General features: G+C 44.3%; 1 protein-coding gene across 1 annotated transcript in view; it reads left to right on the top strand.

Moving 5' to 3' along the window:
• arid2 (AT-rich interaction domain 2) overlaps positions 1 to 15,392 on the top strand; it is a 42,036-nt gene that overhangs the window by 12,910 nt on the left and 13,734 nt on the right. The window contains exons 5-12 of the mRNA XM_023952211.1: positions 2,894 to 3,027; positions 11,629 to 11,847; positions 11,935 to 12,002; positions 13,120 to 13,189; positions 13,606 to 13,853; positions 14,185 to 14,281; positions 14,360 to 14,569; positions 14,643 to 14,801. Of these exons, the coding sequence (XP_023807979.1) occupies positions 2,894 to 3,027; positions 11,629 to 11,847; positions 11,935 to 12,002; positions 13,120 to 13,189; positions 13,606 to 13,853; positions 14,185 to 14,281; positions 14,360 to 14,569; positions 14,643 to 14,801 (1,205 nt within the window). The remainder of the gene's footprint in view (positions 1 to 2,893; positions 3,028 to 11,628; positions 11,848 to 11,934; positions 12,003 to 13,119; positions 13,190 to 13,605; positions 13,854 to 14,184; positions 14,282 to 14,359; positions 14,570 to 14,642; positions 14,802 to 15,392) is intronic.

Genomic DNA, 15,392 nt, shown 5'->3' on the forward strand with positions numbered 1-15,392 from the left:
GTTCACATGCTGATATTACAAATGTGTGTTGCCCAAAAACAGACATTTGTTGAGTTTCTTGTGGAGCGTTTTCTTTAACACGGATGAGCTTTAAACGGTTATCTTCCTGTGCTAACGCTTAGCTCTGCAGTTGCAGGTGTGTGGTCATATAATACAGTCAGAACAGAACTTTGTCAGACACGTTCATGACGTAAGATACTCGTATACTAATTCTTTATCCTTGGAGATGGAGCTCAGCTGCTATTGCTCTCTACCTACATTCAGGAAGGTCATTCATGACTCGAATATGACAACTGGACTGAGTGACCCCTCCCCCCCGACGTTCCAAACAGGAAGTACCCGTTGGTCCCAAAATCCCATAGACTTCTAAAGAGAGATAAAGAGCTGTTACTTAGTCATCCTATTGGTCAGAAGAACCATTCTTGCTCTGATACCATCTTCTTGCTAATCTTCATTTTATTCATGATATTTTTTCTTTATCGCAAGTTATACCATGGTCCGGTTGAATACTCGATTCTGATTAGCTGCTGGGTGTGCATTAAAACCTGATAACCGCACGGTGAAAAAAAGAAGTTCCGGTCAGCTAGCTTAAATGTTTTGTATCACTGCGCCGGCTTCTTTAGAACAACGTTTAGCTTCATCATCTGGACAAAAACAAGCGGTAAGAGATGAACTTTCTCTCTGAACTGATGCTTTATTCAACCCATCAGCATATATATATCGCCGAATCTTGACTGCAGCGGTGGTGCTGCGCGACGATGCGCCGCATCACGTAACATATATCCAAATCGGAAAAAAAACAAGAATTAAGGACTAAAACCTGGTTAATATGTTTTGCTTTTGTAACTGACCATGGTATAAGCGGGTTAATGGCCTTCGAAGTGTGCGTTTATTACTTTTTAACGCACTTCGCGGAAGCAACTGTCCGACGCGAAGCGGAGTACGGTTCAGGCTCGAGGAATCGTTTCAGCCCTACACTGCTTACTGGCGTCATCTGGCTCCAACGTGGCGCCATTGGTATTGTGAATTGAGCCGTTTTGTATGGGTGATGGTGTCACTCACTGGGTCCGGTTCTCAGATACAGTAAACTGTTGAGGTTGATGGTAACCATGGTACAGTTTAAGCTGTTTTTCTGCTTTGGAACGTTTAAGTTGAATTGAAGGGAACATAGAAGTTTTCTTTCAGCTGATGTTTTACCTTTCTGTAGAGTGCATAACTTTACTGTGAGTCTGTGGCCGTCACGACTGGAATTATAAACAAAGATGAAAGGGTTGATTTGAATAAATAAAGAACCTCCTGCTTTGGATTTGTCTCCTTCTCAGGATTTCTTCTGTTTGTGAAACAAACAAGACTCAGCCTTAATACTAGCGGTGTAACGCTTCATTTTAACAAGTATTCCATCCATAGTCTGTTCATTTTGAACGATCCGATTTACTGAGCTCCTAGGGATCCAGGTCATCTTTAGCCCAAACTTCAACCAGTGTAACTCAGAGAAACACCTGGATCCTGAACATTCAGCGGAAGTTTTCCACATTCCTTGGATTTCTTCAAGAAACACGTAAACAAGAATTAATGTCAAATCCATTCACATTTTAGTTTCCTAAAGTTCTGGTGTTTTTCCACGTCCAACTGAAACATTCTTGGAACATTCTAGCACACTGTATGGTCACATGACTTTCTAAATTCACAGTGTTTCCACTCATTGGACTGGAAGGATCCATTGTTGCTGACATCACGTGTGTTTTGTCTGCTTGTCGTTTTTATGTTGTAGTAAAATTAGCCTACTGTATATAAATCCAGGTGGAATTTTCTAATATCAGTGATCTATTTATCTCATTTTGAAGTGTTATAATGATCGATTCCATTTGATTCACCACAGACTGATTGATCTGGTTGGATAAATTGTTACACCACCCATCAGTACTCATTAACAGAAATGAACGGCAGCTTTTGGTGGTTTTAAAATGCCAAACAAAATGATCTGTAGATCATGTCGGTGCTGGACATCTCTGCACAGAGACCAGTGTGTTGTGGTTCCTCCTCTGCTCTGAGGAGTCCCCTGGAGCCGCTCCTCCTCATTGGGTTGAGAAGAAAACGCCGTTCAGTGAAGAGCAGTTACTTTGTGTGTAGCGACTTCAATTGTTCAAAACCAAACAGTTGCTGAGAGGCTAACGCTGGGTGGGTCCGGGTATTGAATGACGCGCTCCAAAAAAACCATAGAGCATAACGAAGTTTGTATTTTGAAGTTTTAATAATGAATAATGAAGGTAAGTTAATCCACTTGTTATATTGGGATCAAAAAAGAGAGAAAAAAAAAGCACTAAAGAGGTAAACAACTCAGCTCACCCCCCCCCCTTCCATCTTACATCCCATGTGAGTTAAAGCCAATTAATGTCACCGCCCACAAACATGTGACCCACCAGCTGATTACCCTACTCAATAATCTATAATCAAAACAAATCTATATTCATTCACCATAAGAAAGACCACACTGGGTTCATGGATTCAATCTGAGAAATGTAGACGCAAGGTAAAGAGAGGAAACAATGGATCATATTTTTTGAGTAAAAAATAATCTTTATTTACATTTAGAGGTTTATTTTTATTTGTTTTTATCCATCTGTCTGTATTTTGGTGCTCGACCTGCTCAGATGAGCTTCTTTACCTTTATAAGGGGGAGTAAAAACTGAAAAGAATCTTAAAAGTGTACTAGAGCAGGTCCGTTTCATTTGATGTTTCCACGCTGCTTCTTTGGAAAAAAAATGTAAACAAATAAACATATTTTTGAGAAATCAATTCAAAGTGTAAATTCTGAAACCACTTAATAGAAGTTCTAGCTAACGTTCTAGCTGGACATGTCCTCCTAATTCCTCCTCCCCTTTCATCCTCACAGATACTTGGAGAAGTACGAGAAGGTCCACCACTTCGGCGAGGACGATGAAGAAGCACAGCCGGGAAATCCCAAAACCTCTCTTCCAGTCGGTGCAACTCCCAGCTCCTACAACTACCAGCAGCACCTTGTTTCCGGTAAGCTGACGCTTCGGTTCCTGTCATTACCCATCATCCATCGGGCAGCAGCAGAGCTGTGAAACAGAATCTGAGTTTCCTCGTCTTTAATAGTCTGATGAAGGAGAAGTGAAGGGTTGCTGCGAAACACAGATGTTTTTGTCGATCAGACCCTGTGGTGAGGTGGTTGCCCATGCATGTGTGTGTTTAGGATCTGAATGGTTCAGCCTGGGATCTCCTCTCAACTGGCAGCGCTGGCGCTTTTCTCTCTCTGAGTCTTTTTGGAACGAAGCCCAAATATTCCCGTTTGAGGTTTAGTTGGCAAAGTCTTTAGATTTTTGCTCGACTTTTCTCGTGAATGAAGCTTCGAGGACAGTTTGGATCGTTTTGTCCTTCATTTCTATCTTAATGAATAATCCTGGTTCAGTCCTTCTTTGAAGGGATTCCTGAGGCTGTACAAATTGGAGAGATTTTCATCTTTAGTCATCAAGTATCTTATCTTATATTAGGATTTTTTTAAACTGGCTTAAAAAAGCATTTGCTCCAGAATATCAAAGAAAGGGTAAAAACATCAAGTGTTCATCTGTAAACCAGTTTATGTCAAATGAAAGGAATGGATCACAGAGATTTGCTTTTAGAAAATCTTCACATAAACAGAATTGCCAGGATTTTCCTGAACTTGTTACCTGATGGTAGGTTTAACACCTTAAGATGAGAGGCGTTTTTACTGTCGGCACAGTTTGGGTTCTGTTTACCGCTTGGTGCTCGTCGGCGTCTGGTTGGATCACAGGCTGCTCACTGGTCGTCCAGTTGGACAGCAGCAGCCTCTTCTCACTTGAATGACATCACAGGGCTGTGTTTGCTGTGAGAACGCTCCTGTAGCTTTCCCGCATTCATCTCAGCTCTGCGTGGCGTGTTTGGAAGAGTCCCAAAGTCAAAGTCTCTTTATCAAGTCAGCTGTCAGAGGCGCCAGAGTTCAGCCGCTCTTTCTGCCCCACCGTCGCTTCTTAATGATCAGCAGGGACTGAATGATCCAAATACAGAGACTGAACCCAAAAAAGTTTGTTTGACTTGTTGCTGTTCATACTGTGATCTGTCAGTCCCACTGTAAATCAAGTTTATTAATCAGTTAATACTCTGTAAAGAGTTCGATCAAAGCAGGAGGCGTTTAGAAGCCGTTTATAGAGACATTTAAAGGAGATGACTGAGCTACCTCGACTGGCTCTTCTGGATGTGGAGGAACAGCAGCTCCTTTAGCTCCTCCTGGGGGGCTGAGCTTCTCACCTTTTCATCCTTCTGAGGAAACTCGTTTCAGCAGCTTGTTTTCCAGCTCTTCTTGTTTTGGTTGGAACCCAAAACTCATGAGCACAGGTGAAAGTAGGAACATAGGTTGGCCTGTAAATGAAGAGTTTGGCCTTTAGGTTCACTTTACTGCATTACTGCAGGCGTCCAGGAGAGGGCGAATCACCTTTTCCCGTCAAGAACGACTCTGAGGTTCTGACTCTCGTTCCAGCTGCTGTACACTCGATTGTGAAAGAAAAAGTTTCAAACTCTGGTCCGCCTGAATGAGTCTTGGTTCAGTCTCAAGTATCCTGGTATCCAGTTGGTCAACAAGAGAAAATAAATATGACAAAGTGTCTTGAGGTTTGTGCATTTTGACCACTGGAAAAATGGCTTAACAGGGTAGCCGCACAAGTCACGAAAGGTTGGAAAATGTCTCGTTGATACAGTTGTCTTTGTGAAGAGATAAACACACTTTTTATTGTAGAAGATGGATAGGACGGTGTGTTTATCTCATCCCTGGTAGGACTTTGTTTTGGGAAACACCTGTAGATTACGTCAATGAAGGTTCTCTTTCATCCAGGTGACATAGTCTTGAAGTTGAATAAATAGGCTGAATCCGAATTGCTTCCCTTTTCCTACGGCTTCTCCCTATCCCTGCATTTATCCCTCAAAACAGAGAGGTGTATGGAAAAAATAGTATCTATAAATTAGGAAGTCACTACCGCTTGATGATGTCATCAATAGTTGCCGGTTATCCACGTCAGCACCTAGCTGCCTGCGCGATCGGAAGATTAATAACATCGGTTTTACAACTTTAAAAAAGTTGTGCAAATTTGGATTTAAATGTAAACTTCTGTGCATTAGAGCACACCCACGTGAGGAAATGCGTTTCTCCTCTGCGCCACAAGCGCGATGCAGATCACGCTACTGGCGGAGGGATAGCCAGCCCTAAATCTACCAGGACTCCTCCTTAAAAAAAGACTTTCGGACACCACTACAGCCTCGAATGCCCCAACGATTAGAGGGGTAGGGAAGCAATTTGGACTTAGCCATAGCGTCTGGACTTAACCGATTAACACTGGAGAGGCTGCAGGCGACACAAGTAACACACACTCTTTACTTGTTTATGAAGAATCAGCTGATTTTTGTAAACTCCTCACTACTGTAAAGTGTTTTATATCAGCTGCTTTTCTCAGCTTCAGCTTAATTTTCTAAACCCCATTTTGGCCCTTCCGGGGTCACGGGCCAGAGCCTAAACCTGGCCACTCGTGGAGGATGGCGTTCCAGGGTATACCTGGACAGCTGGCCAGTCTGTCGCCGGGCCACAATCACACACCTATACACGGTGGCGTTCCCGCCCAAGGACAATTTAGAGTCACCAGTTAACCTGTGAAGTCAGATTTTCCCGATGCAACCATAACCAACACATTCTGGTTCAGGTCCCCAACCAGGACTTGAACCTGGACCTTCTTGCTGTGAGGCAATAGCGCTAACCACTGTGCCACTGTTATGGTAGTTGAAAGAATGTAAAGATGAAGCTGAAGCCATGGTGGTAAATGGTTAGAAGGCTCTGGTCACTGCTCACCCCAGGAAGGTCTTTAGATGAAACGTTTCAAAAAGAGAAGACTTTAGGTCCAAATGCCAAAACTCAACTTCAAGACACATTTTGACACCGACTTTCGCTGGCAGTTTGGTCCTCTCTTATAGGAGCAGTGTGAAAACTAGCTTGAACTGTCTTTTTTTCTTTCAAAACTCTCTTTACCGATGCAGATCCAGTCTGCACCACCAGAAACCTTAAAAAGTAAAACTAAACCGTTTCCTCCACAGCCCTCTACAGGCAGAAAGCTTGCAATAAAAGAGGGATGTGGGAAAAAATATATAAAGGTGAGTTTATTCTGTTCCTCCCGTTGTGGCGCTGCTGTCTCTGTTAAAGTGACGTCACACGCCGTTTAGCTCGTCAGAGGAGCTCTGCTGTCTCCAGGGGCCTCATTTATAAAACTTTGCGTAGGATTTGCGTCAGAAATGGCGTACGGATGAAACATAGGACGTGCGTACGCAAAGAAATATTCGGATTTATAAAACCGTGCGCACGCACATCCTACGCATCTTTCCCTTAATAAATCACAACCGATTCTAAATGCAGCGCAGCTTTTTGCGGCTTTATGACACGCCCATATTTGTCCATAAATAGTCAGTGAAACGCCCATAAATGAATATTCATTGATTGCGGAACCATGGCACACACCGAGAGGAAATCAAAAAAACGTAACTTCACTCAATGTGAGGTAGAAGTTATCGTTGGCGAGGTGGAAAAGAGGAGAAAAGTGTTGTTTGGAGGGCACAGTGTGGGCATTACTAATGCCAGAAAGGCACGTGAGTGGCAAACGGTGGCAGACGCCGTAAATGCTGTAGCCTCACAACCATTCGAGGTTGTCAGCGCTCCATCGGGGGGGGGGGGACACACACACCGGAGCGCCAGATGCATGCGCCAGGGGACCAGGCAGAGCGCCAGATGCACCGGGTGACACGCGTGGTTCCTCCGAGTGCTCTTCTGTAACGCCGGGCCCAAAAGCCCGCAGAGGTCCAACAGGACGGCTCGAGGAAGTGGGAACCGGCTCATAAGCCACTCGTCCTCATTTGCCAGCACGTCTTCTTGCTGTCTAAAGATGCGTTCACTCCGAATTCTTCCATTTGCCACATCTTCTAAGAGCGCAAGATCAGCCATTGTGCGTCATTACGCATTGTGATGGAGCATTCTATTTCCCTCCATTTAATTACATCTGACAAGCTACAGATGTCGGTAATAATCGACGTGGAAATGGGAAATTGTTCAGCACAAATGTAATTTCTTGTTGCTTTCTGAATGGTTGAGACATACGCCATACATTGTTTTATCAAAAATAAAACAAACCAAAGGCGTATGCATGAATACCATAATTCTGTAGCTTATGAAGAAATGTCTTAATATGAAAACAACTTTCCCCAGTGGACAATTAGTACGTCCGTCCGTCCGTCCGCACGTCCGCACCTATATCTGCTCCGCCAGACGGACACATTAACGAGAATATCAGTTCTGTACATTATTTCGTTCTGTTAACTATATTATTTATGAGGATGAATTGCACAACATGCCAATATTGCAGAACATATTTCACTTTTCTTTCTGCAAATAAGTTTTTTTGAATTTCTGTTGTAATTTTCGTTTGATTTTTTTGTTTGTTTCACTGCTGATCGATCAAACGGGTGTTGGTGTAGCTGTTAATTGTAAGACTTGCTTTGTGAAGTCTTCATGTTATTTCTGAGAGGCAGTATTGTCATTTTCACTTTCACGTGTTTCTTCCATCTGCCGACGGTGTCGCCGTTTCTCATTTCACCCGTTTTTGTGCGTACGCCTGGGTCAGAGCTTGCGTGGAGGACCGCACATTTTCCCGTCAAGTTTGCTTTTTATAAATCTCAACTATTGCGTAGAGAGTGGCGTACGCCTTCTTTTGTGCGTACGCAACGTTTATAAATGAGGCCCCAGATCAGGGAAACGAGCTTTCGGTTCCCGATCAGCTGAGGAATTCTCCTTCCTGTCAACCAAATCTCTCTCCACACGTTCGGCCTGATCTGTGACCAAATGTTTTCTTTGTGCGTTTGTGTTGTCAGTCTGCCCTCTTGGCGTGAACATTGGCGCTCCACTGGCAGCTCGGCGTGGAGCGGCCCGCCGCTCTCTGGGATAATTGGCTTTACTCACTGCGGTTATTGATGAGGAGAACGCTTCACTCGCTGGTTTTTCCTCCGATTAGATTCAACTCCTACGTTTTTTTACTGCAAGCTTGTTTTTTTATGCCTGCTTAGTTAACAGACTCCATAACTCCACCAGCCGGTGGTGGTGGTGTCAGTTTGGCTGCATGGAGTCGTAAAGGTTCACTAATCACTTGCATGTGTTGTGGAAACACGCCTGAGTTCATTCTAATGCTCATTCACGTGTGTGTTTACATGCAGAGAAGGTCATGTGACTCCTTCAACTGGTGTGAAAGTGAGCTGATGGTTTTCTGCAGAGAAGACATAAACATGAAGAGCTCTTTTTGACCTGAAACAGCCCAGCATGCATCTGCACTGTTGCTTACATGGGCTGCAAAGTGTCATTTGTTTTATGTTTTTAATTTGCTAATGGTTACTAATGATTAATGCAGATCTGACTCTGTTACATAAAGAAGTTCCTTCTCTACTGTAAAAGCTGGTCTATGTGGGAACACTCTACTTTTTCCAGGATGGTTCCAAAGCTGGAAACCTTTAAAGATCTGAACTTAGAAGTTGAAGACGTTTCCCTCCATTGACTGTACATGAGAACTGGACTGAGCGACTCCTCAGTACCCACTGACTTCAGAAAGAAGCAGCTGTAACTCCGTCATTCAATTAGCCAGAATAACCATTCTTGATCTTCTACCTTTTTTTGTATATGTTCTAGATTTTTTTTTTCCACAGTACTTTTTCTGTTGTTTTTATGTTGTTAATAAAGTTAGAAACCGACCAATCAGAGGCCTCAAAAGTATGTGGCGTGATGTCAAACATTTGAAGTGTTTGACCGCTTTCAGTGTTAGGGGTGGGGCCTTCCATCAAGCTCAATCCTGATTGGTGAGACTGGTTGCCATGGAAACGCAGTCTAGACAAATCACTGCATACGGACGCCGCCTGGTTCCAACGTGGTCAGGTCCACATCAAGGAAAAACGGCGAACCAGAAGCAAGGTGTTTTCTGTGGATGCTCACTCGGTCCACATCTCGTAAACAGTCGATGGTTCTGTTTTAAAAAATAAGCTTGAAACAGATAAAAAGTACAGCATGTTAAACAACTAAAAAACAAATTTATGTTGAAGTCTTAAATATTTTATCCTAAAATATTTTTTTTATGTTTATTCTCTACATTTTATTTTTCTATCTTTTTCAGTCTTAATTTTTACTTTTACAGGTTTACTTTCAAATGTTTGGTGCCAGAAAAGTTTCCTGTTGTCTCTGGATCCGACTGAAGCGAGCAGAAATGGTTTTGTTTGTGGTGTTGAGCTGTGCAGCTTCAGCTGCGATGAACTGGAATTCTTCTGTCGCCTCCAAACGATGAGGCTTTCAACAGTAACCTGAGGATGTTGCTTCCTTTTATGACCTTCAAACCTGCCTCTCATAGTAGCAAAAGACAAATATTACCAGCGTCCGAAATAAGCGGTTATCCGGTTGTCCGAGACAACCAGATTTCACGGAGGACAACCCAAAATGAACCTGATGGTTGTCCGTGTGACAACCTGGTTTTTTTATTTAACATTTCGGTATTTTTCGACTATTTTTCAAAGTTTTTGGGAAACTGACGTCTGACTTTTTAAGATAAAACCGAGTGTACACGAACAATGTCACGTGACTTCCGAACAAACAGAGTACGTCCGAAGACATCGCAGAATGACAACATTGGACCTGCATGTCTTGTTTAAAAGATCAGGGAATTAGTCTTTACTGCTACTGCAGCGCACAATTTAAACATGGTATCATTTACACATGTGTTTATTTGAAATAGATGTTATATCATATTATAACTTTTCATCACATATAAATATTAACTTATATTTGGAATGCTGTACTAGTCCCGGTCTGTACAAGTGTTCTAAATTTTAAAAATACTCATTAGGTTACAGTGTTGGCTAATGTAATTAATTTTCTGATATATTATAGGGTAAGATAAAGTATTTTCATTTGACCTTAACATTATTTGATTTACATGGCAAGACTTTGTGGAACCAGATGCTATAATATTTAGTAAAATGTTTGTTTTTAATATTTAAAGAGTTTTTTTTAAATGTCCACCATAAGAGGCAGTTGATATTAGATGTATAGAAGAAATAAAGATGTAAGTACTGACATCTGAGTAGGTTTAGTTGCTGTTGAATATTGATATCCAAGGACAACCACAAATTGGGGAGGACAACCAAATATTACTTGTCATTTTTTTCCCCTTATTTCTAACGCTGATTACAACCGAGTTGACTATCTTACACGCACGTGCAAAAAATAAAAGCAAACAAATTTTATTCAAGCCTCAAGCTGAAGTTTTTTGTTGTTCTGGCGCCTCCTTGTGGTTAAAAAGTAAATGTAGCTCCAGTTGAAAGTGTTGGTATCATTGAAAAGTTTGAAACGGAGAACAAAGTTGAGTTGTGTTATAAATGTTCCTGAACGACTCACAAGAACTTCTGTCCAGGTTCTGGCGGGTTTTGTCTGGCGGCAGCAAACTAGAGGTCAACCAATTTTATTTTTTCAGGTTACAATATTTGGAGTCGATATTCATTTGAAGTGGAAGTAAACACATTGGCATCAAAATTCAGAATAGAAACTCCAACAAGTAACTTTGTTTAGTTCAAATTAAAAAATATCAAGTTATACAGTTCCCTGAAAGTTTCACAGTGAATGGAGTTAAACTTCAACCGCGGCGGGGGTCTTGGTGGGGGGAGGGCCGAGCACTGTCCTTCTTTATTTTATTTTATTTTATTTTTTTACATTCCATCATCACTGGAGCTCAGGCGCCATCTCACCTTTGCATAAATAGTTTGCGTGACTGCATGAAATGCTTTACAAGTGATGGTTTGTATGCGCGTGTGAACGGTAGTTGTACTGTCCATGCTGACATGTTTGTATGTGAACATGTTTGGAGCCAACAGGCATGTTTGTAACATTTGAGTGTGTGTGGACAGGCCCCGCCCCTTTTAGGTCAACATTTACACCTGACGGTTATGATTATAAACTAACTACCATCAATTGTGATTCTACCCCCCCCCTCTATAATCATCTTCCAATTTCATCAACCCCCCCCCCTTCCCCCCCAAACGTACATCTCCTCTTCTTTACCGTTCGCCCAACAAAAAAAACTGAATCAAATATGATTAATATAAATAATGTTTAGTCTGAGTTACAAAATGGGTTTATTCAAATATACTCCTTGTCAGTCATAAGATTCATAATCCCTGTTATGTAACAGTAAAATATACAGCTCTCATCTGTTTCTCATCTGTTCAAAAAAAAAAAAAAAGCTGCTGCAGATATGCGACAGAATAACAAATATTGGCGCCAATGATGGTACAAACCCTTGGAAACATGGAAATCCCATCTTTACAACATCAGGGTCGGCCTCCGGAAGCAGCAGTACAGTAAACCCCCCCGAGGATGTTTCTCCTCTTCAGAATGTTGTTTTTCAGCATCAGTGCAGGCTTAAACTTGAACATTGGTGCTCCTCGTACAGATGGGAAACCTCATCGAACAGCTGAACCGTATCGTGTGAAGTTAAATTGAACTATTTTCCATTTGTCCCCACCCCCCCACAGACTATCTCCGCCAAAGCTATGGACTGTCCACAGACTTCGTTCCGCCCTGCGACTACAGCAAACTGGTGCTCTCTCTCCTGTCGGGCCTCCCCAACGAGGTGGACTTCGCCGTCAACGTTTGCACACTTCTATCCAACGAGAGCAAGCACGTCATGCAGCTGGACAAGGACCCCAAACTGGTCACGCTGCTGCTCGCCCACGCCGGCGTCTTCGACGACTGTACGTCCACAGCCCTCGTTTCGGAGCGTTCTCCCTCTTCCCGACGGGGGCGGCTTCCTCTAAGTCAACTCCTCTGTTTGTGTGCAGCTTTAGGCAGCTTCTCTGGGGTGTTTGGGAGCGACTGGAAGGAGAAAACGTCCCGGGACTTCATCAGGGTAAAGACTTTTTTGATTCTGCCCCCGCAGCGGTCCTAAACTGCCAGGACCCAAAATGTTTTTGCAATTCTGCTTACTGTCTGACTGCGCATTGAAAGTAAAATGTGGCCCCGCCCACAAACTCAAAACCCCTAAATGTTTGCACAGCTAGTAGCTGCAGAAAATGGACTTTTGAGGACAAATGTTGACATGACAGCAGGAAAGACAATCATAAAAACGAGACTCGTTTGAGGCTAAAAAGTTATCTTCACCAAATTTCACAAAGTCTACAACTGAACCTATGTTGACCTTTGACCTCAGGAAGAGGCAGCCATGTTGAATTTTCAATAACCTCTCCTTTGGTACCAGCTACGAGTTAAAATCTTGGGGATTCTCATTTAACGCCTCTGAACTCTCCGAGCATCACTGCAAAGCTACTTGGGAAATGGATGTTAGAATGTTAGTGGTCGATTTTGAACGGCGTTTGCGTGGCGAGCTTGAAAAAAGAAAAAAAGGTGCTCCCCTACTGTTCGCACATTTTTTATCCGAGTGTTGTGAAAATGTAATTTGTGAATTTCTGGCTCAAGCTGCACGAAACCATAGAAACATACGATATGACTGGGGTAGGAATGTGGGCGTGGTTAACAAAAATCCTCAGTTGTCAAGGAAATCCAAAAGTTTACTTTTGCAGATTCTTCTTCAGATTACATCGATCTGTTGTGACCTCCAGAGGACTTAAACATAATATGGTTGCTATGGAGATAAACTCAACAGAAAAGCTGCCGCGTTTCTTTTGTCACCTGCAGCTCTGATCAGGGTGGGAGGATGAGGGGTGTGCAGCCTGTATGCCTGGGTTAAACGGGGGCGGCGAGGGCGTAGGCGGGGCCATACAACGCTGCTCGCCATTTCAGTGACGTTTCGGCAAGCCCTGTAGATGCAGAAACTTCAGAAACGCCGCTGTTTATTGTACCTGAAGGACTTCAGGAAAGTCCAAAAACTAAACTCGGCGCGCTTCCCGCTCCCTTTACCTCGTTGGGACTCCTGAGTTCCTGACTTCCTTCAAAGTGCATCCTGGGAAATGTAGGCTACATCTTTTCACGAGGAAACAGGTGTGAGCTGCTGTTCTACTTCCTTACAGTTCTGGAGGGAAGTGGTGGAAGACACTGAAGTCCGGGAGCTGATCTGGGACAAAAGCGGCCTGACCCAAGGTGAGGGCGTGGCCCGGAGGCACACGGGTGTTTGACGAGCTGTCATCGAATGTTTGTTTGACCCGGCTGGGTTCACATGACTCTAGACTTGGTTGATGTGAAATCCATAAATCCATTAACTTTTAAAGCTGTTTTTCTTGTCTCAAGTTTTGGATGTTAAAAAGTAAGAATGAAAAAATTCACTTTTGTTTATTTAAAACTGCCAGATAAGTTTTCTTAACCAAATGAGATGAAGATTCAAGTAAAAATGTGCAAAGAATTGAACAGGAGTGATTCATGACTGGGACAGATGTGCAGATGTTTTAGTACTGTCACACACACACACACACACATCTGGAGGAGGCTGTGCGTCAGTGTCTGTGCAAGTCCAAACCCCTGGCGGCTCTGAAGGCCCTCCCCCTGTGTTGTCTGCGCAGACGGCACGTGTGGAGATCGCTGGCAGAGCCTCTTCCACCCGCCGCGAAACCAGGGCATCAGCGACATGGAGGCCCAGCGGGTGCTGCAGGTCGCCGTCATCCTGCGAAACCTCTCCTTCGAGGAGGCCAACGTCAAGCTGCTGGCGGCCAACCGAACGTGCCTGCGCTTCCTTTTGCTCTGCGCCCACTGTAACCTCATCTCACTAAGACAGCTCGGACTCGACACGCTGGGCAACGTGGCGGCCGAGGTACGGCGCTCGAACGTCAGCGCTCTCACCAGTTTAATGTCGGACAGGATTTTCATGGACCGCTCGGTCCGAGAATGAAGTTGGCGTCTCCGTTGATTTAAAGTTTCCAGTTTTCTTTAACTTTTGAGGGTAGAGATGGTCTCCCTCCTCTGTAGCGTCTTTAACCTTGGTTTCTAGATTTCCTGTTGGAACCGTTCAAATGTGATTTTAGATTTTCTCTCGACTGTCAAAGTGGAAGCTAAAACATCAGACGCCAGCTTCAGCCTCGGATGCTGGACGCTCCCCTCTGTTTGTGTGCGGGGGGTTTGAACATGCGGTTCTCTCGCTGCAGCTCCAGCTCGACCCCGTTGACTTTCGGACGACGCACCTGATCTTTCACACCATCACCAAATGCCTGATGTCCAGAGACCGCTTCCTGAAGATGAGGGGTGAGTCTCCTCCCTGCTCCTGGGCTCCTCTATGTCAGATTGAGCTGACCCCCCCCCCCTGCTCCGTGTGTCCCTCAGCCATGGAGATCCTGGGGAACCTCAGCAAAGCGGACGACAACAGCGTGTTGATCTGCGAGTATGTGGACCAGGAGTCGTACAGGGAGGTGATGATGCTCCTCACCCTGCCCGACCTCATGCTCCTCATGGCCTCCTTGGAGGTGCTGTACCTGCTGGCTCAGCTCGGAGAGGTGTCCTGCAGTAAGATCGCCTCCGTTGACCACAGCATAGGTATGAACCAGAACCGGTCCCAGCAGCAGAAGCAGACTGGTCCGTTTGTCAACGTCTCGTTTCATTCGCCCAGACCTCCTGGTGCGGCTAGTGTCCGTGGACCTGCACACGTTCGGACCCGACGCGTTGACGGCGGTGCGTTTAATCGAGCATCAGGCGAATGCTGAGCAGGTGTCGGAGGTGCGGCCACAGCTGGTGGAGCAGGTCCCCGCATCGGCGCCGGCAGCAGCAGGTGAGCACTTTGGCGTTTCAGAAACACGCCATTTTCCCCCCTTGGGGCTCCCTGGGGGCGGATTCAGGGGCAAACGCCTCTGTACATCTGGACTGTTTGGGTTTTATGTTTGTAAAGATGCAGTGTTTGCTCAAAAACAGTTTTGTTGTTGTTGTGAGAGCTGTAAGCCAGTGGGAGAGAGTGTAAACAAAGAGATGATGGGAAATAAGCCGAGGCTTACTTCCGTGCCAGTGGACCCGTCCACAATTCAGAGGTTAAAATCTAATGAATTCTTCCGCGGATGGTTTCCAGGTATCTGTTGTAGCCACTCCTCCAGCTTGGGGGTTACTGCCCTGAGTGCTCCAATTACCACAGGCACCACTGTCACCTTCACTTTCCATGCTTTCTCCAGTTCTTCTCTGAGTCCCTGGTATTTCTCCAGTTTCTCATGTTCCTTCTTCCTGATGTTCCCATCACTTGGCACTGCCACATCCACCACAACGGCTTTCCTCTGTTTTTTGTCCACCGCTACAATGTCTGTTGGTTCGCCATTACCATCCTACCAGTCTGGATCTGGAAGTCCCACAGGATCTTTGCCCTCTCATTCAAAAT

The sequence above is a fragment of the Oryzias latipes genome, chromosome 23 (assembly GCF_002234675.1).
Source record: "Oryzias latipes chromosome 23, ASM223467v1".
NCBI lineage: Eukaryota > Metazoa > Chordata > Actinopteri > Beloniformes > Adrianichthyidae > Oryzias > Oryzias latipes.